This window comes from Mesoplodon bidens (assembly GCF_964165515.1).
Source record: "Mesoplodon bidens genome assembly, chromosome: 5".
In the NCBI taxonomy this organism is placed as follows: domain Eukaryota; kingdom Metazoa; phylum Chordata; class Mammalia; order Artiodactyla; family Ziphiidae; genus Mesoplodon; species Mesoplodon bidens.
In genome coordinates, this window is record NC_138161.1 from 101678091 (window position 1) to 101702686 (window position 24596).

Below are 24596 nucleotides of genomic sequence, written 5' to 3' on the forward strand. Positions count from 1 at the left end.
CTTACAAAAACCTTTTGTAAACCAGGTGACCACCATCATAGCACACTAACAGATTACTACTTGCTTTTTTATCCCAGAACAGGATGGCGTCTCACCACTCTTCAGCCTATCTCAACCTGTCCAGTAAGTTTGGCAAATTTAGGCCTACAAATAATGCCTACACTCCATTACCAGTATTTTTAATCATCTGGTTACCCAGATTAGAGGCAGAATGACATCATCATTAAGAGTACAGAGTATGGATTGAGACTGGTCAAGTTCAGATCCCAGCATTGCTGTTTTAATAGCTGTTTGACCTAAGGTAAATTACTACACCATTTTGATTGATGCAGACTGAACATATTAATATATGGGAAGTGCTTTACAAAGTACCTGGGACACACTATACTGTATTTAAGTAATAATACAAAGGTCAGCAGGCTAACAAACTTTAATTACCTGCCTATAGCAATTTCACTAGAATTGACCATGAAAATTAACTAAGAAGAATATGCATTTCAGGCACCTTCAGGGAAAGTGTGGAGACTAGAGTTATTTTAATATTAACACGATCTGCAAGTGGAGATGATCACTCCAATACCTAGTTACTCACTTCGATTTATCTGCCAGGAATACACAATTTATCTATTTAAAACACCAAAAATAACAAAAAGAATACAAATGAGTCCAAAGGAACTCTTAATTATATATGTAGCAAGGTTAAAACAAAATCTTTATAAACTGAGTTGTACCAGCCTTTTACTCTTTTCATTTGCGTTTATTTAAACACAGTTCTCAAAACATTTGAGTGAAATTGGGCCTCCTTTGGTAAGCAAAGGACCTGAAAATAATATTTAAAAAATGAACAGGCAAAGTCTTCAGTTCATCCACAACACAGGTGTAGTGTTCCCTTCTCTTTTTCTCAAACTCTGAAGCACCCAGTTTTCCCATATAATCTAAAAGCTAGAAGAACAAGAGTACATTTGTGGTGGAATGTATTGTCACTTGCTGATAACTAGTTGAAATACCATTATCCCCTTGTAACAGCTTTAAGAAACAGCCTTTTAAAGGCATTCGTTGTGTAACTCTTATCTTATTCCCTGCTATATATATAATACAGATTATATAAACGCCGACAAATTCACATTTATATTAAGCATTAAGCATTTGCTGTATTGAAAGATCTTTAGGCCTAATACTAGCAGTATAGAGTTACAGAGCATAATTTTTATCACTTAATTGCAGGTATATTAAGTATGGTATGTTTTATGGACTGGAGGAAAACGGGCATTTTTGTCTTGAATTTACTACTGACAGTCTATTCTGAACAGTTCTGCTAACCATTGATATGTTAGAAAGAAAAGTAAAAACCAAACTTTATTGTTGCTTTTTGCCATTTGGTAGCTCATTTTACACACAGGCTTCGATCTTCAGAATACCCTGGATTCAGTAGAAAAACCATTTAAATGAAGTTTTGTACAATAGAAACTTCTCAGCAGTCAAAATTTAGACTGTAAAAAAATACATGCAAAACATACTTTTCTGAAAACACTTAACTTTGAACAAAGCACCGAACTACACAAATGCAGAATGAAAACAGCATTTCAACTCCACCAAAAGTAGTCATCATAAAAGGTGTAAAAGTCACCTAACTTCACTAGGCACTGTTCACTTTTTAAACAGGAGACAATAAAAAATATTGTCCACAAACAATATCCCAACTCTAGGGCAGGTTTCAGAAAGTCTTCAACTTCATGCTTTAATAGCGACCTAGGAAGAAAAGAAATATGCTTCAGTACTCAAGTGTGTACTTTTAATGTTGAGAATTTTAAACTACTCTGCCATCAGGAAATTCCTACATACCAGATTCTCTCCTGTGAAAAGAGAGGAAAACCTTCACATAGAGATTACACTAAGACGACCAACGTTTTAAACAGAAATAGCTGGTAAGCTAAGGTTTACCAGCTCAACCTGAAAGCTAAGGTTTTAAGTCACTCAAATGTTTCCAAGCTGTACAAACATTACAAGGACTCCTAAAAAGAAAAGCTACAAATGGTGACAGAATATATTTACTATTTTAATAAGCAACAAGAGTAAGATGCAAGGGTTGTTTTCCTATACTTCCTTGAACCAAAAGTTGGAGAGAAATATAGATACAACTAATTGAATTAACCCATTATCTGCTGTGTTTGGTAAGTCACAGCAAGCCATGCTATTACAATATATAAAAAATCATATAAATCAATAAAAACTTACGAGGTGAGTATGATCGAGATCTGGAACGTGATCTGTATCCTCCACGACTATAGTAGGGAGATGGTGACCGTCTTCTGTAAACAAATGTCAACACCATCTAAGACTACTGAGATTATATATGATCCCTTTGTCACCTTCCAAAACTAAAAGACCCTCACTGACCTTGAAAAATATTGCATTAGTCACAGGATTTCAAAGTCTGTTTTAGTCCTGAGAATGAAGCACACTATCAGGCCCAGTACCAAACAACCCCTCCAACTATCAGAGGTTGAATACTCCTTGCTATATTTGATCCACTAATCATCTGCTAATTAACATTATACTTAACAGAATTTAAAATGGCTAAGAAAAAAAAAATCTTTACCACTAATTTTAACTATACCCTATGAGCACCCAAAACAAAATTTCATTCATAGTGCTTCAAAGTGATTTAGTTCTGTGTAAGAAAGATCAACTTGAATACTCACTTGCTATTCTGAGACACTTATAAAAAGCTAATAAAACTATCAGGAATAAATACCATCTTAGTTTCTGCCATATCTCATGTTAAGGTACAAAATGGTACCACTGAGTAAATGACCTAGTGTAAGTACAATTAATTTCTGTGAACACACAAATTAAGCCATGTACACATTGTCATTTGGCTTCAGTTACAGTATATTCATAAACTTCATGCAATCCAATTCTGTGTAATGCCAACTATAATTTACCAAAATATTGTACAGATTTTAAGTCTTCTCCTGGCATACCTGTATATCTGATCCCTGTCTTGAGCAGCTCTCCATCCTCCTCCTCCTCCACCTCCTCCTCTGTGAAGGCAGAAAAGCAAATATATTCATTTTTAAAATTTTTGAAAGTACACAATTCATGCAATAAAATTAAAACTCACAGAAGTGAAAGCTAGCTGCTTTTGCCACCTCTTTACAAATTGGCATAGAGCTCTCCCTGGTGGTTAAAATGAATATCATTAGAAGTAAATGCTCATATGAATTAAAATAAAAATAAAATATTAAGACCCTAATCTTTGCAGCCTCCATAAATCAATCCCTTAAGTGTCAGTACAGAAATTTCACTTTTAAGAAAGTTTTTCTCAGTGTTAAATGTCAGGACTGTCAACTTCTTAAAACATTACTAAATAGTGCAAAAAAAGACATCTATACCTCAACACCACACTAAAATAAGGTGTCAAAGATTAACTGTTGTGGTCAATACTTATTACACAATTTACATTTTGACAAGCAAGGAAGGGTCTGAATTACCTGCTGTTTTAATAAAATAGAGAACTTTACTTCATTGTTGCCTTTCAAAGTATTCCCAGTGTCATGAACATTTCCCTGCCTACCCCCCAAAAATATATCAATATTTTTGGTAATAAACTTCTTACCATTGTTACACTAAATTATTGTCCTTAAATAATTACTTCTTTGGATTCTTTCCAAGAATCAATTCCCCCTGCCCTTCAGTGCATGATTCCTTAGATACCAAAAATTGCTTTATAAAGCAATGACTTTCAAAATACAGCTTATGAAACTCACTTTAAAAACAAAAAAGGGGGAAAAACTGAAGTATGGTCTTATAATTTTGTTTTCACTGTCATGTTTTGAAACCAAGGACTTCAGTTGGTTTACAACTTGGTGTTTAAAAAATATGCATACGAAGATAAATTAAAAAGACACATAACCATAAAATCTAGTTTAGGGGCTTCCCTGGCAGTCGGTGGTTAAGACTCCATACTGCCAATGCAGGGGACTCAGGTTCGATCCCTGGTCAGGGAACTAAGATGCCACGTGGTGTGGCCAAGACAAACACCTAATGTAAACTCTGGGCCTGGATTTTAGTATTAAAGGTAATGACTTGTATCAAAAGGCTAAAACTCAGGTATGTATAGTGCTGCCTTAAATTATGTTGCAACTGATTCAAGAGAAGAGCTGGCTTGTCCTTCAATTTTTTGGCAACTTAAACTTTGTATTATGCTTAACTTACCTGTATGACCTGCTGTAATAGTCCCGATCATCGTAGCCTCGATCATATCCCCTGTCGTAGTAATCTCGACGGCGTGAGCTGCCACTATGAACAACAGTAAGTAAGATTTGTACGAACTTAAAATCTTACCTATAATAATGGTTAAGTTTCCAGCATGGGAAAAATGGTCTGGTGAAAATCAATTACCCAGCAAAGCCAAATCTATGGCATTTCTTTATGATAAAAGTGGGATGTGGGGCTTCCCTGGTAGCGCAGTGGTTAAGAGTCCGCCTGCCGATGCAGGGGACACGGGTTCGTGCCCCGGTCCGGGAAGATCCCACATGCTGCGGAGTGGCTGGGCCTGTGAGCCATGGCTGCTAAGCCTGCGCGTACGGAGCCTGTGCTCCGCAACGGGAGAGGCCACAACAGTGAGAGGCCCGCGTACAGCAAAAAAAAAAAAAAAAAGTGGGATGTGATCTATTAAATGATACCAATCAAAATGTGTGGTACTTGGGCTTCCCTGGTGGCGCAGTGGTTGAGAGTCCGCCTGCCGATGCAGGGGACGCGGGTTCGTGCCCCGGTCTGGGAGGATCCCACATGCCGCGGGGCGGCCGGGCCTGTGAGCCATGGCTGCTGGGCCTGCGTGTCCACGGCCTGTGCTCCGCAGCGGGAGAGGCCACAGCAGTGAGAAGCCCACGTAGTGCAAAAAAAAAAAAAAAAAAAAAAAAAAATGTGTGGTACCAACAGAATGTTTCCACTGAATATACTGTATTGACTTTGAGTTTTAGCCAGTCTGAAATGCCAAAGATCCCCCCACCCCTAACTATGTGTAGTTCTTGGAGGAACTAAACAAACTGAACTGTCAGTATTTTTAACAGCCTTGAAAATAAACTTACTAGGTAGGTCTCCCCATGTAAATTCCTGGTGTTGGGGTATGTGGTCTCTTTGTTATAGAGAAATCAACTCTGATCCTACGTCCATCAAGCTCCATTCCATTGGCACGCTCTTTCGCCTTCAAAAGATATGTAAGTTGTTATATACACCCTGGACAAAGCCCCAAATTATCCAACAGCTATAAACAGGGTCCAACTGGATGTTTCAGCTAGGCCAGAACATTATGCCTGACAGCTTATTAATAGGCTTTTCCGCCTATTAAATCTTTATTTATAAAAGCTAGCCCAGAAAAGCTTACCCAAAAAACCACAAAAGCCAATTTAACCCATGAAATGTTTTATGTAACACAGTGCTTGTAGCTCTAAAGCAGTACATAGCTAGCAGCTTATGACCCATGAGCTAAGAATTTAAATGGCTGTGTGTGGGGGGAATCAATAGTATTTCATCATAAATGGAATTCAAAATTCAGTGACCATAAATGTTTTACTGAAAGATAGCCCCACTCATTAATTTGCATATTATATGGCTACTTTTACATTACATTGACAGGGTTGAAAAGTTGTCATTAAGATCTTATGGTGGGGGCTTCCCTGGTGGTGCAGTGGTTGAGAGTCCGCCTGCCGATGCAGGGGACACGGGTTCGTGCCCCGGTCCAGTAAGATCCCACATGCCGCGGAGGAGCTGGGACCATGAGCCATGGCCGCTGAGCCTGCGCTCTGCAACGCGAGAGGCCACAGCTGTGAGGCCCGCGTACCGCAAAAAAAAAAAAAAAAAAAAAAAAAAATCTTAGGGCGCACAAAGCCCAAAATATTTACTGTCTAATCCTTTACACAAGTTTTTGTCTCCCTGCTATGGAAGTAAAAGGTTGGGATGAAGAAAGCTTGAATTACATATAGTTCTTTTATCTAGAACACAGACTAAATAAAACAGTATGTACTTAAGGAAAAAATATCCCATTCCAAAGACTTAGCAGTTTGTTCACAATTTAAAGAAACACCCCTCCACCTAAATAGAACTTAAACTTCTAATTCCAAGTATGTTATTTTCTAGTTTGATCGTTTCTGCCTCAAGACAGTTTCTGGCGCTACTGATTCAGATACAAAATATGCTATCTTTCAGAAAGTGAACTCTGGGCCTGTAGCAAAAAACGAAAAAAAAAAAAAAACAAAACAAAACAAAAAAAACAACTTAGGGAAACCAGGAAGCCTATACTGTTCAATTATTACCAAAATGAAGTGAACGACATCTTAAAGCATCCCTTAAATCTCTTAAATTATAATTATTTGCATTCAGCTTTCAATTCTTCCTTTAGTATCAGATTTATTTTAAAATCTATGGTTTTTAAAAATTAGTATAATCTTGACAAAGTTATATATATATATAAAAGAAAACATAACCATATAATCTCATTTAGAACTCAGTTACTCATCTCAACACTGACCTCAGATAGCTTGTCATTTAAGTTTCTGAAGCTTTTCCTTATACTGTATCTAAAGTCCAGATTTTTAAAATGTGGCCTAGATTCTCACACTGAATTTTTACTTTAGTCTACATAATAAAAAATTTTAACTGGCAGTCCAGTCAGTGGTTAGGACTCAGTGCTTTCACTGCTATGGCCTGGGTTCAATCTCTGGTTGGGGAACTAAGATCCCGTAAGCCATGCAGCACAGCCAAAAAAAAAAAAAAAAAAAATTACTTCCTATATTTTGGCTCAAGTCAACTTAACTCTAAATATAAAATCGCTTGCTAGTATACATTCAAAACCAGTTCCTTTCTCCTGAGTCATAGTCATAGCTTTATCACTTTTTAATGTTTTCCTCCATTTTAGAAAGTAATTTGGGGGGGACTTCACTGGTGGCACAGTGGTTTAGAATCCGCCTGCCAATGCAGGGGCATGGGTTTGATCCCTGGTCCAGGAAGATCTCACGTGCCACGGAGCAACTAGCCCATGCGCCACAACTACTGAAGCTTGTGCACCTAGAGCCCGTGCTCTGCCAACAAGAGAAGCCACTGCGATGAGAAGCCTGTGCACCACAATGAAGAGTAGCCCCTGCTTGACACAACTAGACAAAGACCCAATGCAACCAAAAATATATTTAAAAAAAAGGAATTTGGGGGCTTATCTTGGTGGTGCAGTGGTTAATAATCTGTCTGCCTATATACAGGGGACACGGGTTCAAGCCCTGGTCCAGGAAGACCCCATATGCTGCACAGCAACTAAGCCTGTGGGCCACAACTACTGAACTCCATGTGCCTAGAGCCCGTGTTCCGCAACAAGAGAAGCCACCGGGATGAGAAGCCTGCACACCACAACGAAGAGTAGCCCCCGCGTGCCGCAACTAGAGAAAGCCCACACACAGCAACGAAGACCCAACGCAGCCAAAAATAAATAAATTTTAAAAGTAATTTGATATAAACAGTAATTAAATATTCCAAATGAATATTAATATTCTTATATTTTAGAAGTATCTATATCTAGACACATATCACACCTGGAAATAGTTGACTATGTTGGGATTTACTTCAAATAATGTGGTGGAGAGAACTGAGTTGGAATATAGAACCAAACTGTCATACTTTTCTGTTACTCCACAAATATTTGAAAATGTCCACATTAGGTTTTTTAAAAAATTCAATATTGATCAGTGTATGTTCCCAGATGAATGCATTTCCTTTTACCTCAACCTATATATAGTTACTCAAGCAAAAACTGTCCTTATCCGAGTAAAAATAGTTAAAAATACGACTGGTATTTTTACAAAGATACAAGACTTTTACTTACTTCCTTGGCATCATCTACATTTTCAAAATATACAAAGGCAAATCCTCTTGAACGTCTAGACTGCTGGTCATATACAATAGACACATCAGCAATTGGGCCATATTTAGAGAACACTTCTCTTAGATCTCTTTCTGTAGTGTATAAGCTCAATCCAAATACTCCAAGACAACAGTTGGGATCAGGATTTGCCTAGAAATAGAAAAATGGATTTTGAACTTTAAAACGTGTCATAAATCAAAGTTAAAAAAAAGGAACTATGCATAAATTAGCCAAAAATGTCACACTAACCCTAAAAGATAATAAACGAAATAAAATGCTATTCTAAAATTAATGTTACAGCAATACCACAAGCATGTTTAAGAACATGCAGGGAAGACCGCAAAAGGGTTAATTTCAACTCAGAATCAAGTGGACGGGAAACAGCAGCTCATACTAGTGAAAAGCACCTTTTTTTTTTTTTTGGAGATCGGAGGGCAATTTGCCCAAGGGATTCACCTTCTAGGGCTTTATCCTAAGAAATGGCCACACACTCAACAATATGCACACATATGGATAATCAGAATAGCACTGTCTCTATAAGCCAGAGGGGGAAAAAACGGCATACTGTTAAAATGTTGAATTAAGATATACCACTCACACAATGGGAGGCTCTAAATTGCCAAAAAGATATAGAAGTGCATGTTCAGCCTGATTTTATTTCTATAAAAAAACATTGTATACATAAAGTGTTTATATATATACACATAAATGTAACCAAAGATGAGTACCAAGCTGTTTTTAACAGGTATTAAGTAGCTTGCAATTATTACCGTAAGGAAAATAATGAACCAAATGTTGCTGACACTCCAGTTGCCGTAATGAATTTGCCTAAAGGTTTCATTTATGTCATACATACATTTACTGCAGTCAAATTCCATCCCACTTTCGAAAACAAACACTCCCTTTAGATCTACTTGCATTATATTATACAATGAAATCACAATATGAACACACTAAATGCCATCTCATTTGGAACTTCTTATGGAAGATAAAAAAGACTTAATACCTGAAAGAAACTTGCTTAAAAGTAAATGGAAGAGCTTCCCTGGTGGCGCAGTGGTTGAGAGTCTGCCTGCCAATGCAGGGGACACGGGTTCGAGCCCTGATCTGGGAAGATCTCCACATGCTGCGGAGCAACTAGGCCCATGAGCAACAACTACTGAGCCTGTGCGCCTGGAGCCTATCCCCGTAACAAGAGAGACCGCAACAGTGAAAGGCCCGTGCACCGCCATGAAGAGTGGCCCCCACTTGCCGCAACTAGAGAAAGCCCTCACACAGAAAGAAGGACCCAACACAGCCAAGAATAAATAAATTTTAAAAAAAAGTAAATGGGAAAATCAGGACAGCATTCTGTAAAGTGTATTAAAACAAACCCAGAAAACCTGGATAACATTAGTATGAAACATAAAGACCTATGATCTAGTGTACTAATATAATAATACTAATGTATAATGGAGTTTTTTTTAATCTGAGGGGTTGTTAATATGACAATACCTTGTTAATGTGACAATATCTTAAATGTGACCAATAGCACAAATGTAGACAATTACATGGGTGATATCTTTTAAAAAGAGAATCTCAAAACACTAAAAAGGTTCTACAGGTAACTCATGCTAAAGCTCCACTGTCAAATAGTATCAGTTCTAACATCAAACAAAAGAAAAAAAGAAGGGAACATATTATGTATTATTATAAAGTGGCTTTAAACAGTCCACTGCTTTAAAAACATTTTTTTTCATCTTACCCGATTCCCAACATGACGCCTGCGAGTAGACATGGGAGAGTGACTGTGGCTATGCCGTCTTCGATAATCTCTACTGTAAGATCTGCTACGGGATCTTCTATGGGAGCGGGACCGAGATCGTGACCTTGTATAATGCCTTCGAGAACTTCTTCTGGATCTAGACCTGAAAGACAAAAGCTTCAAGGTTATGACTAAATAGCTGACAGTAAGATATGGCTTTCAATTCTTTCAATACTCTATTCTAGAGTTAAACTACAAAAGTTGGAACACACAATTCAGGCATATAGCGGGATCGATACTTTTCTTCTGTATATAGTCATTTCTACTCTGCTAGGAAGAGTTCCAAAAAACCACTACCAGCTAAAGCTCCCTTCCATCATATCTTAAAATAATTTAGAGATTAAACTTAACACAATTATCTTTTGAAAAACATGCATTTCATACTAGCTTGATTTGCACCCACCTTTACCCCTCAGAATACCACCCTCTATTTTGCTGCTTCTTGCATTATGCCCACTATTCACTTAAGATAAAATCACCATCACAGTTTCCTCCAGCAGTGTTTTAAAACCAGTTGCTCTTAACTACAGTGATCATATGAACTGTCATTTAAACCAAGGAAGATACATTGTAAGAGAGAAAGGGGGCGCTGTTAATTATGCCTGACAATAGGCATAAACTGGGGCTGACCTGGGCAAACCAAGATGTATAGCTTACTCTTGACGAACATTAAAAAAAAAAAAAAAGGCGCTGCATTAAGGTGTTTTTGTTTTATACATACATTTGTCATACTAGACTATACCTATTTATCAAGAATTGCAGTTACTGAAAGCCAATGTTCTGCAGTCTATTTGCCATACTAATAAGCAGTTCACTTAAACTCATAGTGAATCCTCACAATTCTGAAGAACTGGTACTATTACTAATTCGCCTTTTATAGATAAGGAAGCTAAGACTGAAAAAGGTTAAGTAATCTGCCCAAGCCAGAAAAAAATAGAGGTAAGATTTGAACCCTAACGCCAAAAACCCAGGCTCTTAACCACTCAGTCTTCTATCTCCCAGATCTTAACGATTAAGTTCATTTCTAGTACCAATATTAAATAAGCCAACAAATGAACTGACCCTCTCTATCTTCCTAGTTTACAAAAGCACACACCAATTTGAAAGCTAAGAGTAACAAGAAAATCCCAAGACAGTCTTTCTTACCTAGATTCAGATCTGGACCTGGACTTTGATCTGGAACGCCTGGAATCTTCCTTGGAGCGAGACCTTGCAGGGGTATGCCTTGCAGATTTCCCAGATCCATGAGCACTTCCACTTCTGGAAGCAGAACGGGATTCCTACACGTAGATGTCAAAAGTTTAATTTGTATACTTTCTGGGCAACTTTAAAAACAAATAAGCTGTGGTGAGATAAATGGTGAGGGAAAGCAATCCCCTTCCAAGATAAGAAAACATAGGTAAGGGCAGGAACTGAATATACCTGGTATAATAGTTACGTTGCTCCAATTGACATAAGCCAATTAACTTGAACTTCCACCTTTTTTTAGGGAGCAGGGATAAGAGTTAACTGACCCCACTCTTCATAAATGGGTGCCAAAGCCAAGCAGTTAAGGGAACTGCCCAAGGATTGTTTTGGGAATGTTACTCCATAAAGACTAGGGTGAGAAAGAACCTTATTAACTATCACACCTATACCTCACACCTATTTCAATCAAGTTGCCATCAACCAAAAAAAACCACCCTATGAAATTCATTAAAACTTACTGTATATCCAAGTTTTATTTACTGCTGAGTGGGAAAAAAGACAAGGATGGTAACTGTTTCCAGTCCTAGAGAAAAGTAGAAACCTAGTGGAAAGCAAGGACCAGCTTAAAGGACACTAGATCTGAAGAGCCTGTTCACCTAACCGTGGTAGGAAGCCCTTAAAAATCTCAAAGCAACCAGATGGAGCTATAGCAGAAAGGCAGTGAATTAACTGCAGAAGAATTAAGATAAGAGAGTACCAGAGACCTTACTCAGCTGAGTGTAGATGAGCCAGTGCCAACCGATGGGGAACTGAGAATAAGCAGTTAGAAAAGTTACGTAAAGGACATATTAAAACTAAAACAGTTTAGATCATGGGTTCCTAATCTAGGTTTAGGAAGGGAAGTTCAGGAAATCTAGGTATATACTGTATACCCAAGCTTTCCCCTATCATAACTGCAACTAGCTGGTACGTAGGTAATACAAAAAAGATTTCTAAAAGAAACTAGCAAAGAAATGGGTAAACAGGATAACTAGTTCATCAGTGAACCAAAGGCATATATAATCAGTAGAAAAAGCAAACATGTATAGAAAGAACTGGACCTAGGGAAATGTTCTGCCAAGACACCAAAACAGGAACAGTGGAATGGACAAGAGAATCCACAGTCTGATAGCTAACCAAGGTATCATCAAACCAAGACAGCCTTTATTCCAGGTTATCCATCTTCAGCAAATTAAAAGGCATTAGTCTAATGATCTTCCTGCCCAACATAGGATAAACAGCCAGACTCAAAAGGAATCAACATTACAGGTAAGTCACTGTAGGGGTAAGTAAGCATCAATGTTGAAGCTGCATAGAAGTTATGACAAGAGACCTCCCTGCGTGGGAGACCCTCAGAATACGCTGGCCATTCTTCAAAGGAAGATATGAAATTCTTTTAAATCACAGCCCAAAACATTTTAGAATGTTCTGTGACTTAAGAGCATAGTGGAGAAAATCTGGAAGATCCTCCTATGATGCAACACAGAAGAGACAAATTAAAGCTTAAAGTTTAGAACAGGGAACATAAGAGTTAACTCAGTGGGCAAAATGAGTTCTGGTCTCTGCACCCAAAACAACTCTAGAAACTTTTACAGTAAGATTTCTAAGTCATTATGAAACATGGTGTGAAGTGACATGAAACATGACAGCCCCCTCTTCTTCCTGCCATGAGTTAGTAAAGAGATTCAAAGATGGTCCCTAATTATTAGTGAAAACAGCTGCTTTTACCATCAAGGAGTGGTTAGAAGTGGTTTGGGGACCCCAACCAACAATCCCTTGGCTTTCTCAGGCAAATATTCTGAAGAGACATTTTAAAGCACAATCCACGTTCTCCTCCTCGAACAAAGAAGTTCTCAAATTGGGGATGCACTTTCTGCCATCATTTCAACAGGCAAAAGCTAATCTAGAAGAGAAGGTAGAAATAGGGACCCAAAAGCTATTTACTAAATAACTTTGTTTACTCCAGTGCTAGAAAGATTACTTCATGGAATGATTATGACTTTTAATGGAAACCAACGAAAACAATTCGCTCTGGCAAGAAGAGAATATGTGTGCCTCGCAATAAGAGTTAAAAGATTACCAAGCAAGTAGACTGTAGTTAACAGAAATCAATCTAGGGATCTGAAAAAGGAAGAAAGAATAGAAAAAGTCAAGATCCTCTTTTAAGCCTCTTGCTTCAGTAAACAGAAAAGCCTTATTCCAAGCTGAGATGCTTTACCAGTCTGTCCACCAAGAGGGAAAAGAAAGTACTTCTAGCCTCAGAATAAACCTTAATGAGGTTCCCCCATGAAATTCTAGTAGATCAAGGATCAAAGATACAGTATTTGTGAAATTATTATAAGACTTTTCACTCAACCTCTAAAACTAGTTGGCTACATGCAGATGCATTTTGTGAGCAATCACTTCTCAGACCAGGAATAGGGGAAACCACCAGAATGCTAAGATTTTTTTCCTTCTGTACAGACACTTGTTAGGCTAACACAGAAAACAATGCCTCTACCTCCTACCTTTCTTGTCAGGGGTAGTCTTCAAGTTAAACCTTTTTGCAGTTATGTTGGCCATTAGCTGGTTTGGAACTATGTGCAAGGATATTTAGCCTGTCTAGAAGAAATGACACCTAAATTAGCCAAATCTAAAAGCATAAAGTTAGCTTTAAACCTTGGTCCATGGTCAAATCTGTAAAACCAGCTGGAAAAGCCCCTACACACAAGGAAAATTCCAAGTCCACTTTCAGGGCTGTCAAAACAATAAATGTCAACACATTAAAATCCTACCAAAAGAAGCACTACTCTGAACATCAATATCTCAAGGAAAAGGGTCATATACTTAAAGTTAGCATGAATAACAAAGCCAAAATTCCCTGAAAACTGCTCAGGGAATCAAGTTCTTATAGACTGGATCTTAACCATATACTAATATACAATCTACACGCAACACATCAGGGAAAAACAAACTCAGCCCTCCAACAAAATACCAACCAGTGTCTACCTATTCTGAGAATGGCAGTATCTTAGAAAAACTTTCTGAAAGAAATGAAAGAAGTGGGAAAAACCATCCAATCATCACTAGGTTTCTCATACATTTTAAAAACTAAATGCACTAAATTACATTTTGAACAGTGGCTCTTAGAGGTATGCAGTAAACGTACCTAGCACTTAAAAACACATCCCTAACTAGCGCTTATTTTAGATCTGCAGTTGGGCATCTGTATTTCTTAAAAACACCATAGGTGTTTATGATGCTTAGAGTTAAGTCTTACTGACTTAATCAATTTCAAGCTTTATACTTCTTACCTATCTGATTTTTTTCCCCCCAACAAAGTCATTTTCCTGAAACCTTGTTTTTTGTCACCTTCTCTGCCCCCACCTGCCCCCTGGCATTAATCAGCCCTCCTGAGGGCATGTACCTTACACCTGCCCCAGCGTAAGAGGCCTGTCTCCCCCATAGTCCCCCGACAAGGGGTAGAGGGATGCACTCTCATACTCAAAGATGCTTTGGCCAGGGCAGGAGAGGAACCTGAATGGATGAGATGGTCCACTAGCATCAATGTTTATTTTTGCTTTACATCTTTCCAGCTTGTGCCATATAATCGAATTCCAAACTGCTTCTTCCCCTTAGATGACTAACAGGTCTTTTCTCTTTTGGACCCCAAAGACCTTTTAGATCTCCTGATAAGAGAATCCATGAGCTTAAATAGAAATATAACATCCATTCACATCACTTGCCTCAGCTCTCTGCCTAAACTGTAATTCAGAATGCAAAATCAACATTACCAATTTAATGTTATTAGCTTACATGTGGCAAATTTTACAAAGCAATAAATCGGGACAAAGCAAATACTGGAAACTACTGCCTATAAAGGGAAGTAAGCTTCTTCTGCTTGCAAGATACAGAAATATTACAAAAAGCACAAATCTGACACTAACAGGCCCTAAAATCTCAGAAAACGGATTCCTCTAGAATGTCATTTGGACCACTTTTTCCAAAAGCTGTAAGGTCTGACAACTCTCCAAGTTTTTTAGGCTATCTTCGTTTCGGGGAGAGGCGACAGCACAGCCTTAGCTTTCCCAACAGGGTAGAAGCCATCTGTTGGTTGGCTACTACTGGGTATTATTTTGACATATGCACTTGTCCCATCCAACTGAAAGTAACAAGACTGCACCAATCATTTTTTTCTATTCAGCTAAAACACAACAAACACACAGAAGGGAAAATGACAGAACTTTGGCGTCTATTTTCCCAGTAAGTGGAGGGAGTAGGGAACCAGAATAGAGCTACTTTATGATCTGTATCTCTCACATCATTTTAACAGTTAAGTGTTAATAACAGAAAATGAGAAAAGGGAAAAAAGCACCTACTTTTGCCACTTTTCAGTTACATATACTGTTCACTTATGTGACCCACCTCATTCTAAGGGAAGCCCCTATAACTTTGTAGCAGTAACCCCAGTCACTGAGCTGGAATAAGAATTAAACAGAAAAGAATTAAGAATCATCTTATGAATTTAGCACACATGCACCTTAAAGTTAGGGCCTAAATGGTCATAGCTTTCTACTACTGCCATCTAGAAAGAAATTAATGTTTTCATAAACGCCAAAAGGAACTATCCTGTCCAATGCTTTGCTTGGATTTTCGGGGTTTGGTTCTATAACCAACCTGGTGACATTCTTTAGGAAAACTTTGACAAACTTAAGAAAACATTCTACTATATACTACTCTGTACTGAATGACAGGGGTCTGTGCATTAAGAGTCCAGGGGGGTGGCACAGACAGACCACCAACTCCAACTCTGGAGGTACTCACTCATGCCCCAGGACCAGCAAACTTAGAGATGAAAAATCCAGGATGTGACAACATGAAGCTGGCTGTTACCCAAACTGAAGAGCTCATTCCTGCCTCCTATTTGACTACAAAGAGTTGTTATTATTTTTTAAAGTTGCATTTCAATCATTTGACTAAGAACTTAAAATTAGAATTACCTAATTTAAACGTTTCCCCTGGAAGGCACTTCTTTACCCTGTATATATTTCTTCTATTAAACAAATAATGCATGCATGTTTAGCAAAATATACAGGGACACATAAACAGACTAGTAATTACTTAGCGTAGTGCTTTCTGATTCCAGATTACTTCTTATCTTAACTTCATTTTTATTTCTTTTCTTCATTCTTCCGTTTCAAATTCTGACTTCTTTCATCTTCCCCACTTCACACAAATTGCTCAATATTCTACAAGTGGGACTTCTGGTCTGATAATTAGCATGCATTCTTTCTTTTATTTTTTCAAATTTCAGCTTCACTTATTCCTGAGCTTCAAATACTCATTTATAAAACTTGTCAAATGACGACTTCCGCATTTTCCTTCTTCAACATTAACCTTAATAGAAAAAGAACAGGATGAAGAATATTTTAAAACTCCAGGATAAAATCCAGTGCCAAAACTGAAACTAGAAAAAAAAAATCCCTCTTGTTTTGGATTTTTAGAAAAGCTAGAATACGCAGCTCAAAAAACTGAAACTAGTTTCCTGTTGGCTCTAAAATATATAATCAATCTCTTTTGTCTACTCCAAGTAGATTTATCATGCTTAAGCTGAATGTGAAGTGCACGACTGAACATTTACTGTTCAACTGACATTTTAAGAACTATAATTACATTTCACACTTATCGTATTCATCAATAGAAAGTATGTTCAGTGTCAAAAGCACATCTCTAGTCAAAAAGTGACACGTAAATACAAAAGTGCAAGAAAGGAAAGCACGGACAATTCATTTGCACAATGATGACAAGGCTGAGGGTTGAAGAAGTTTACAAATTGTGACTAAGGGCAAGATATGTATTCAACGTCACACATTTTTTTAACTGCAAAAGTAGCTCTGTAAAAAAACAATTATCAGGGAATTTGAAAATTTGGACTATAGTGTTCAACCCACCCCTAGAAAAGCTGCTCTAGCGAGACTTTATAATATGAATGGCCCAACTTACTGAATTTAGAACTAAACTCATTAAAAAGACCAAATCAAGTCAACCAACTACTACATGCGAGTAGCTATGAAGAAAGCAGAACAAACTTGAATCCAACAGTGGTGTTTTCAAAGAATTTTTGGTAAAATCTCCCCCCTCAATGAACAAAGTATTAAAATCTTCTGCAGTCCAAAGGAGCAATCCTACTTTCAAAGGTGGCAATATTGGGAGAAAATTACAGCTAACCTCCTGAAATTATTAAAAAGATTCAATATCACTTAACAGATCAATAAAGTATAATAGTGTCTACTGAACATCTTAATCAAAATAACTGCCCTCATAAAACATCCTAGTTTCCCTGAACTTCACCTTATGATCTTTCACTGTTAACAATTTCCTCTCCTAGTTTTTCTGAAAATAAAACTTTCTGGGGCGGGGGGGGGGGGGGAACAGAGAGAGAGAGTGAGAGATGAGTCTTTATACCTATCTGATCAAAAAGACAACCATGCATGGCTATGATGGAAGTATTGTGATGTCTTTTCTAAGAGGGTAAGCATAATCTTCAGTCTAGTTTTTCAATGTTAATTATTGCTTATTTAATCCAGGAAAAAATTTAAATAACTTTTTATTTAAGGGAGTCACAGTAATTCGTTTTAATATCCATCACTAAAATGTAATGGGAAATGTTTACTGCCAGCACAAATGTAATCGTGGAATCAGAATGCCCAAGCAGGTTTCCTCTTAAGGCCTCCTAAAGTTTAAATATAGGGCTTAGGTGCAGAAAATGCTGGAAGAGGCCAAAGCTCTAGATACCACAAGTCTTCAATATGGACACCTTCCTGCTATTTCATTACTCCTTCCCAACATTCTCCCTTCTTTTTATATTTGAAGAACAAAGCACACTGCTAGATAATATAAATACTAGGTTCATTCAAACCTCAGCTAAGTTCAAGTGGCCACTTCATAAAACCGGAAGAACTACTGGGCTAATGTTATACACATATGGTTAAGAGATCCTACTTACAAATAAGCAGAAGTTTGTCCCATCACCAACACAATTTTTGTTAAAATAATTCTAGGGACTACAACTGGAATTTATGTAACATTAAAAACGTGCAAACTCATTAGGTTGATCGACAAGGTAGTATTTTAAAAACTAGGAGGAAATAAAAACTCATTGAATATGCTATAAAGATCAATGCTCATATCAACGTAAGGACTGTACTATTTATTTCTTTCTGCAGCTAAACTCTACTGGAAGGTTGGTTGGATAGAAAAATCCTCAAAGACTGAAAATTTCTGAAAAAACTGTCATCTGACATGCCTAAATGAGCTCTAAGCCCAAGCTTTTAAAAGATCTCTTGCAAAAACAGTACAGACTCTGAATTTACATTCATAAAACATTCAGTAATTTCCAGAAGCGCAAGTATGTTTTACTGTTTCAGAAGACTACTTTTTAATCTAATATCTAAGCAAAAAAACAAACAAAAAACAACCCAAAAGGGTCCTCATCCATGCTGTCATATTCAGCAATCTTGTGATAAAAATCAGAATGTAACCTCCAAAACCCAATTCAAAGCAAAGATTTTGGGGGAATCTGAAGACTAATTTGCTATAATGAAGAACTCCCCAACCCCAGCTTAAAAACAAGACTAAGTGACACCCTCCCCCCAAAAACTAAATTGGGTGAACACTTAAAATTCCCAATCACCACATCACTGTAGGTCATAAGAAAATAATACAATTATGAGCAAAAAACCGATCAACATAACATGCAATGCTAAGGCTCAAAAGATATACACAACTGTAGCATTGTCCTCTTGGGCAAAATGTCAACAACTATGCAAGTATTAATATTTACCAGGCTTTGGATTTTATTGGAGATAAGGAATGAGAAAAAGCTGTACAAGGCAAATTCCATTTAACACACCTCTCATCTTCTGAATTCCTGTTCAATCTTTTCACAAAACCAGTAGTACTTACCTTATAATTACTTGTAATTTCAGTATGAACATGCCACCTTCTAGTTCCAGGCCATATCCGTAACATTAAATCATTCTTAGTTAAGACCAAGAAAAATATTCTTCAACCTGGTTTCAAGAGACTTGTGCCTAACCAGACTCATACTGAAACAAAACTATTTCCTCCCACCAACATTAATTTAATCCTCTAGGAAGAAACAGATTGATGTTTTAGTTTTGAAAATCTGGATTTAGAGTTAGTAGCTAAAAACAATTCAAAAAGACAACGCAAGATTAAGCAGAAGAGGAAAAAAACTGCAGAATCTGAAAGGCAGTTTGATGGGATAGTATCCAGATGCTATTCATCTCTACAAAGAATAAGACTAAAGATAACATACCTATGTTGTATACACATTACTTCTACAAAAATAGGCAACAATATCAAGAGTATTTATTGCAATCTTGATAGCAAATTAAAATGATTTGGTCCATGCAAATTGCGTTTCCTTAGTTTCTGGTTTCTCTAGGTAAAGACCCATTTGTACAAGCTAAAGAAATTGGGAGGGTAGAACATTAAACCAGTGCCAAGAACAAACGTCACCACACCCTAAAGAGTGTGACCATAATTGGGCCTTACAAGATTTATTTACCACCTCCCTCTCATCGTTACCATGCACCTCTAAACTTGGCTACATGACTCTATCATGTTCTTATTCTCCCAAATTGTGACATATCTGCTAAAAGCACCTTTTTTCCAAAGGTGCTTTGCAAAAAATGTGAGCAATTGTGGGAAATGACTGGAAGAAACTAGAACTTGAAAATGAATATCATCTTACTTTAACATGGATTTGGCCACATCAGGGAAGTCAGCTCTAATTAGAAACAGGTTTTAATTTAAATCTATCAACTCTGACATGAAAAATCCCAGATACAGGTAAAAGGTAGATTCTGCCGTAACTGAAAGTGTGAAACGAACCACAAAAATTCAGGAACGCACCCTAGCTGCACATTTAAAACAAGACAAAGGAACATAAGGAACCACAACTCTTAAGTGCCAATATTCACGCAATAAAGTAAACACGCTATCAGCAACCAAGTCGAGGATAATTTATTGCTCGCACCCCACCCCAATCTGTATAGGAATCGAACCTATAATAAAGTCTAAAGGAGAAGAAGAAACATTTCTAGAGCGGCGGGGCCGGTGGCTATGGTGGGGCAGGAGGTGGTTGCAGCTGGTAAGATTTTAGTGATTACATTAACATTAGCTGATTAGACTGGTAGGTATTAGTGATTTACATCAACAATTTGTAATGTTTGAAAACTCAGAGTGGAATGAAAGTAATTTTTCAGGCTCCAGATAAGCTATTCATAGCAGGCCATGTCCAAGATTATTACCCCGAATGCAACGGTTTTCCCACGGTTTTCAGGCACTTCCAAAAGGAAGTTTCTAGCCAATCAGACCTGAGTGTTTTACCTAGTGTTTTTAACGGCATTATATTTAAATCATCCCACTGAGCTTTATGGTTTTGCCACACGTTCTTTGGGAGCCCCAAACGTATTTGTTTTAGGTACAGTCTAACCATTTCAGGTTCCAGTAAACCAACTGGAAAGCAATCTACATACAAAACAAACGCTGAAGAAAACAATGTGGAAGTACTCCACAACGTCAGAGTTCAGAAAAACTCTTCCAAGAAGTCAAGACTCTATGTAAGACAAAATATCAATTTTTAACATGTACCTTTAAATTTTTTTTATTACTTTGTCTCCTTCCATAAGAATTTATTGAATAACCATTCCATGTAACGGGATTGTGATATAACTAGGATGTATATTCTACTAACAGAAAGTACCAATTCAAAAACTTGATTAATGGGATGACAATGTCTCTTGAGATGTCTCAAACCAGGACCTAATTCTTGAAATTGTTTCCTCCCTTAGGTAAAAAATACCCTAACTTTCCTTTGGGGAATTTTTCATCTTCTCAAGCACACCATCACAAGTAACTTACTCAGGTTTATTCAGCTGAGAGCTCTAGTCAGAGACCAGTCATTTTGTAGTCTCAAAACAATGCAAAAGTATCCTATAATTGTTTTAATAGCTGAAAACTAAAATTATCATTTGCTTTCCAGTCCGAACACTGACGCCTAGTTTCGACAGTATATTCAACCGGCAGAAACCATAACCCACAGCTTTAACAACCTGTGAACTTGATCCAAGCTTTCTCACCCTAAGAGCGAGCTTAAAAAATAATCGCACACACACTGGTGACAGTGGCAATCAATCGTCTTACGGAAGAATATATAAAGCCAATACTCATCTGCATAGGTAAAGGCGGGGCCTGATTAGTTCAAACCAAATTAATCAGACTTGGCTCCAAAGTTACACAGTAAATTCACTAAGACTCCAAGAGCTAAGGAGTTTCTCTATAAAAACGCCCTTCTAATGAAACAACTAAAATTTGTTTCATGAGTTTGAGAAGATACTTAAGTAGATTTACCTGACAATTACATATAAACTATAAAAAACACCCAACCTAGTCCCATCAAGTAAAAAAAAAAAACAAACCAAGTTCCATGGTCCTTTTTATTACCCTCTTTCTAACCTCCAAATATGCAAGATTCTGGCAAGACTGACATTTCCGCATCTTAGTACTCACGAACCCGCAACCAAGCTTTGTATCATGCTTTCTAAGCCCGGAAACTTTCTTATTTCTGCAGTTTATCCAACCCTCACCAAACTCCACATTTTGGAATGGAAACTTTAAAAAGTGCACCAACACAACTTGTGCTTCACAGAACAGGAATGCCTCAAAACAAAGAAAACAACAGCGCCGTAAATTGCTGCCCGCCAATTTCTCCACCATCTCGCAGAAAAAAATCTACTCCCTCAAACAAGAAAATCTCAGCGACCCCGTGGTCTACTCTGGATACCGGAAACGATTTTGGGTTTGAAAGCCCTTTCGGTATCAAAGAAAAGCACTCCTTTTAGGCCAAACACAAAGCTCGCGCGCAATCCCCTCAAACTAACGGGTCCAGAACTTAGTCTACCTCAGACTAGTTTCCCCATTTTAAAAGAGGCCCCAAGAACACCCTAGATTCCCATTCTTTCGGGGCCCAGAATATGATCCTGTCTTGACGTAAATTCTGAGCAAAAAAATCCCAAAGAACGCTGCGTTTCTGCCCGCCCCCTCCCCCACGGCCTAGAGGTTGTCGCGCGGCTCCTCCGCCATTTTGTGCCTCTGGCAGCGCGCCCAGCCCGCCAGCCCAAGATGGCTGCGGCGAGGCTTCACAGGAGAGCAACGGCGAAACGAGATACCGCTCCCCTCCCCCACCACGGAGGGGACGCAGCGGCCATTTTTAATTCCCCCCCACCACCATAACGGAAAAAATCGCCGTTCCGGGTAAAGGGCCACCTAAACCCGTCGGCGGCCTCCTTCACGGAAAAACACACTATCCACTAGGGCTTTTAAAACCTCTGACTCCCATCCCTCCCGGTCTCAGACTTCGGAGTCGAAATCGCCCCAGTCTCCCGGTCCGAGGCCGACGGGCCTGGAAAGAGATGCAAGAAGCTGGGACCACACAGCCGCCCCCTGCACCACCGCTACGTACCCGCTCGCCGTAGTTCTGCTCGCCGCTGTCGCTCATGACTTCTAGCTGCTCTCGCCGCCCGACGTGCTTCAATCGAAGCTGCCAACCTCTTGCGCCTTCTACCTAGAGGCTCAGCCGCAGCCCCGCAACACGCACTGGTTCCCGAGCCGCTGAGGAGAAACGCTCCGCACCGCCTCCGCTCGGGCTCTAAGTCTCCCGGATGTGACGCGGCGCTCTTTAACCAGGCCCCACCCCCTCCCAGAAGGCGCGCTTTCTTGGCTCCGCCCCTCCGCGCTCGGCTTTCCCTTTCCAGCAATGGCGCGTCCCGAACTGTACGTGACGTAAGCCCCGCCCCTCGCGCCGCGCTAACCCCATCTCCGCGTCTTTTTGAGGCGGGAAAGAAAGCGCGCCAGTGGCCTCAGTGGTGGTCGCCACGGGGCGTCGTGATGTCACCGGCCACTCCTGACTCTCTTCTGGAACTTTCTGGGAAGCTGTCGTGGAGGGTGGGGGAAGGGAGGGAGGAGAGGCCCGCCGTTTCTCCCATCCTTCTCTCCGTTCTTCCGCTTTATTCGTTTCTCTTTTTTTGTGTCTTGATTTGGTTGGAGAGGGAGGATGTCCGTATACTGGGTTCCGTGCTTTACTTTGGTTTTCTGTAGCTTCAGTTGTGGATCTTTCCTACCTGAAAACCCTTCATTTGAGCATCTGTTAAATACCAAAGCACTTTACCAGATATTGATGTACTGAAATCAGCCACAATCTCTAATCTGAAGTTAGTGGTCTAATAAGGGAGAACTGTTAAACATACATTTGCAAACTAAGATTTTGCGTTAGAGACATGTGCAGCTATAGCGGTGTCACAAGGAGTGAAGATTAATTATGCCATCACCCAACAACATGACATAGTGGAAAGAGTCCAAACTTGGAAGTTCAGACATTCCTCTGGGCCTGTTGTTTCCCTTTAGAGAAAACAAAGTATGGTACCCAGCTGATGAGGCACTTTGATACCTGTAAAGGGCCATTTGATTTTTTTAAAACAGCCTTCTTGAGATATAATTCACATACCACGCAATACTCCTGTTTAAAGTGTACAATTCAAGTGGTTTTTGTATTTACGGAGTTGTGCAACCATCACAATTTCAGAACAGTTTAATCACCCCCAAAAAGAAACCTGTCATTAATAGTCCTGGTACATCTTCCCCCTCACATTCCCCCCCACACACACACACACAACCCTCCCAGCTCTGAGGACTCTAAAATCTGCTTTGTCTATAGTTTTGCCTATTCTGGACATTTCCTATAAAAATGGAATCATACATGTAATATGAAATCCTTTGTGACTGGCTTGCTTAACAGTATAAAGATTTCAATGTTCGTCTGTGCTGTAGCATGTATTACTATTTCAGTCCTTTTTATTGCTGAATAATATTTCATTGTATAAATGTATCACATTTTATTAATCCACTCATCAGTTGGTGGACTTTTGGGTGGTTTCCACTTTTTAGCTATTATGAATGATGCTGCTGTGAACATTCATGTACAAGTTTTTGGATGAACATATATTTTCAGTTCTTTGGGGAATATACCTAGTAATGGAATTGCTGGGTTGTATGGTAACTCTATGTTTAACTTTTAGAGGAACTGCCATTTAATTATAGCCACCCTAGTGGGTGTGAAGTGATATGCCATTGCGGTTTTGATTTGCCTATCCCTAATAATGATGTTGAGCATATTTCATGTGTTTATTGCCCATTTGTAGATCTTGTTTAGGGAAATGTGTATTCAGATACCTTGCCCATTATTACTTTTATTATTGGGTTGTAAAAAGTGGCAGTTTGATTCTTGCTTGTTTAAAATAGTCATCTGGGGACTTCTTGGTGGCACAGTGGTTAAGAATCTGCCTGCCAGTTCAGGGGATACTGGTTCGAGCCCTGGTCTGGGAAGATTCCACATGCCATGGAGCAACTAAGACCATGTGCCACAACTACTGAGCCTGCGCTCTAGACCCTGCGAGCCACAACTACTGAGCCTGCATGCCACAACTACTGAAGCCTGCACGCCTAGAGCCTGTGCTCTGCAACAAGAGAAGCCACCACAATGAGAAGCTCGCGCACTGCAACAGAGTGGCCCCTGCATGCTGCAACTAG

At 38.8% G+C, this 24596-nt stretch overlaps 1 protein-coding gene across 3 annotated transcripts; it reads right to left on the reverse strand.

Annotated features, from left to right (window-relative positions):
- Positions 1-736: 736 nt before the first annotated feature.
- On the reverse strand, positions 737-22645 carry TRA2B (transformer 2 beta homolog). 3 transcript variants are annotated; one of them, XM_081236069.1, is made up of 9 exons: positions 22474-22645; positions 10863-10996; positions 9657-9819; positions 7874-8062; positions 5094-5209; positions 4219-4302; positions 2985-3044; positions 2236-2306; positions 737-1749 (listed from the first exon to the last, which is right to left on the reverse strand). In XM_081236069.1, the coding sequence occupies exons 1-9, from the start codon at positions 22507-22509 to the stop codon at positions 1739-1741; spliced, it is 864 nt and encodes a 287-aa protein (XP_081092195.1). In that variant the 5' UTR covers positions 22510-22645; the 3' UTR covers positions 737-1738. The 3 variants fall into 3 exon arrangements, with proteins under 3 accessions (XP_081092195.1, XP_081092194.1, XP_081092196.1); XM_081236068.1 differs by having other exon boundaries at positions 2236-2309; positions 22474-22643; XM_081236070.1 differs by lacking the exon at positions 10863-10996 and having other exon boundaries at positions 2236-2309; positions 22474-22586.
- Between the last annotated feature and the right edge of the window lie 1951 nt (positions 22646-24596).

What these genes read in the sequence shown, in the direction of transcription:
- TRA2B (XM_081236068.1), bottom strand. Translation starts at nt 22,509, where the DNA reads ATGAGCGACAGCGGCGAGCAGAACTACGGCGAGCGG. An exon ending in AGCAGAACTACGGCGAGCGG is followed by an intron (nt 10,997 to 22,473) that starts GTACGTAGCGGT and finishes ATCTACGTGTAG; the next exon opens with GAATCCCGTTCTGCTTCCAG. An exon ending in TATTACAGCAGGTCATACAG is followed by an intron (nt 3,045 to 4,218) that starts GTAAGTTAAGCA and finishes CTGCCTTCACAG; the next exon opens with AGGAGGAGGTGGAGGAGGAG.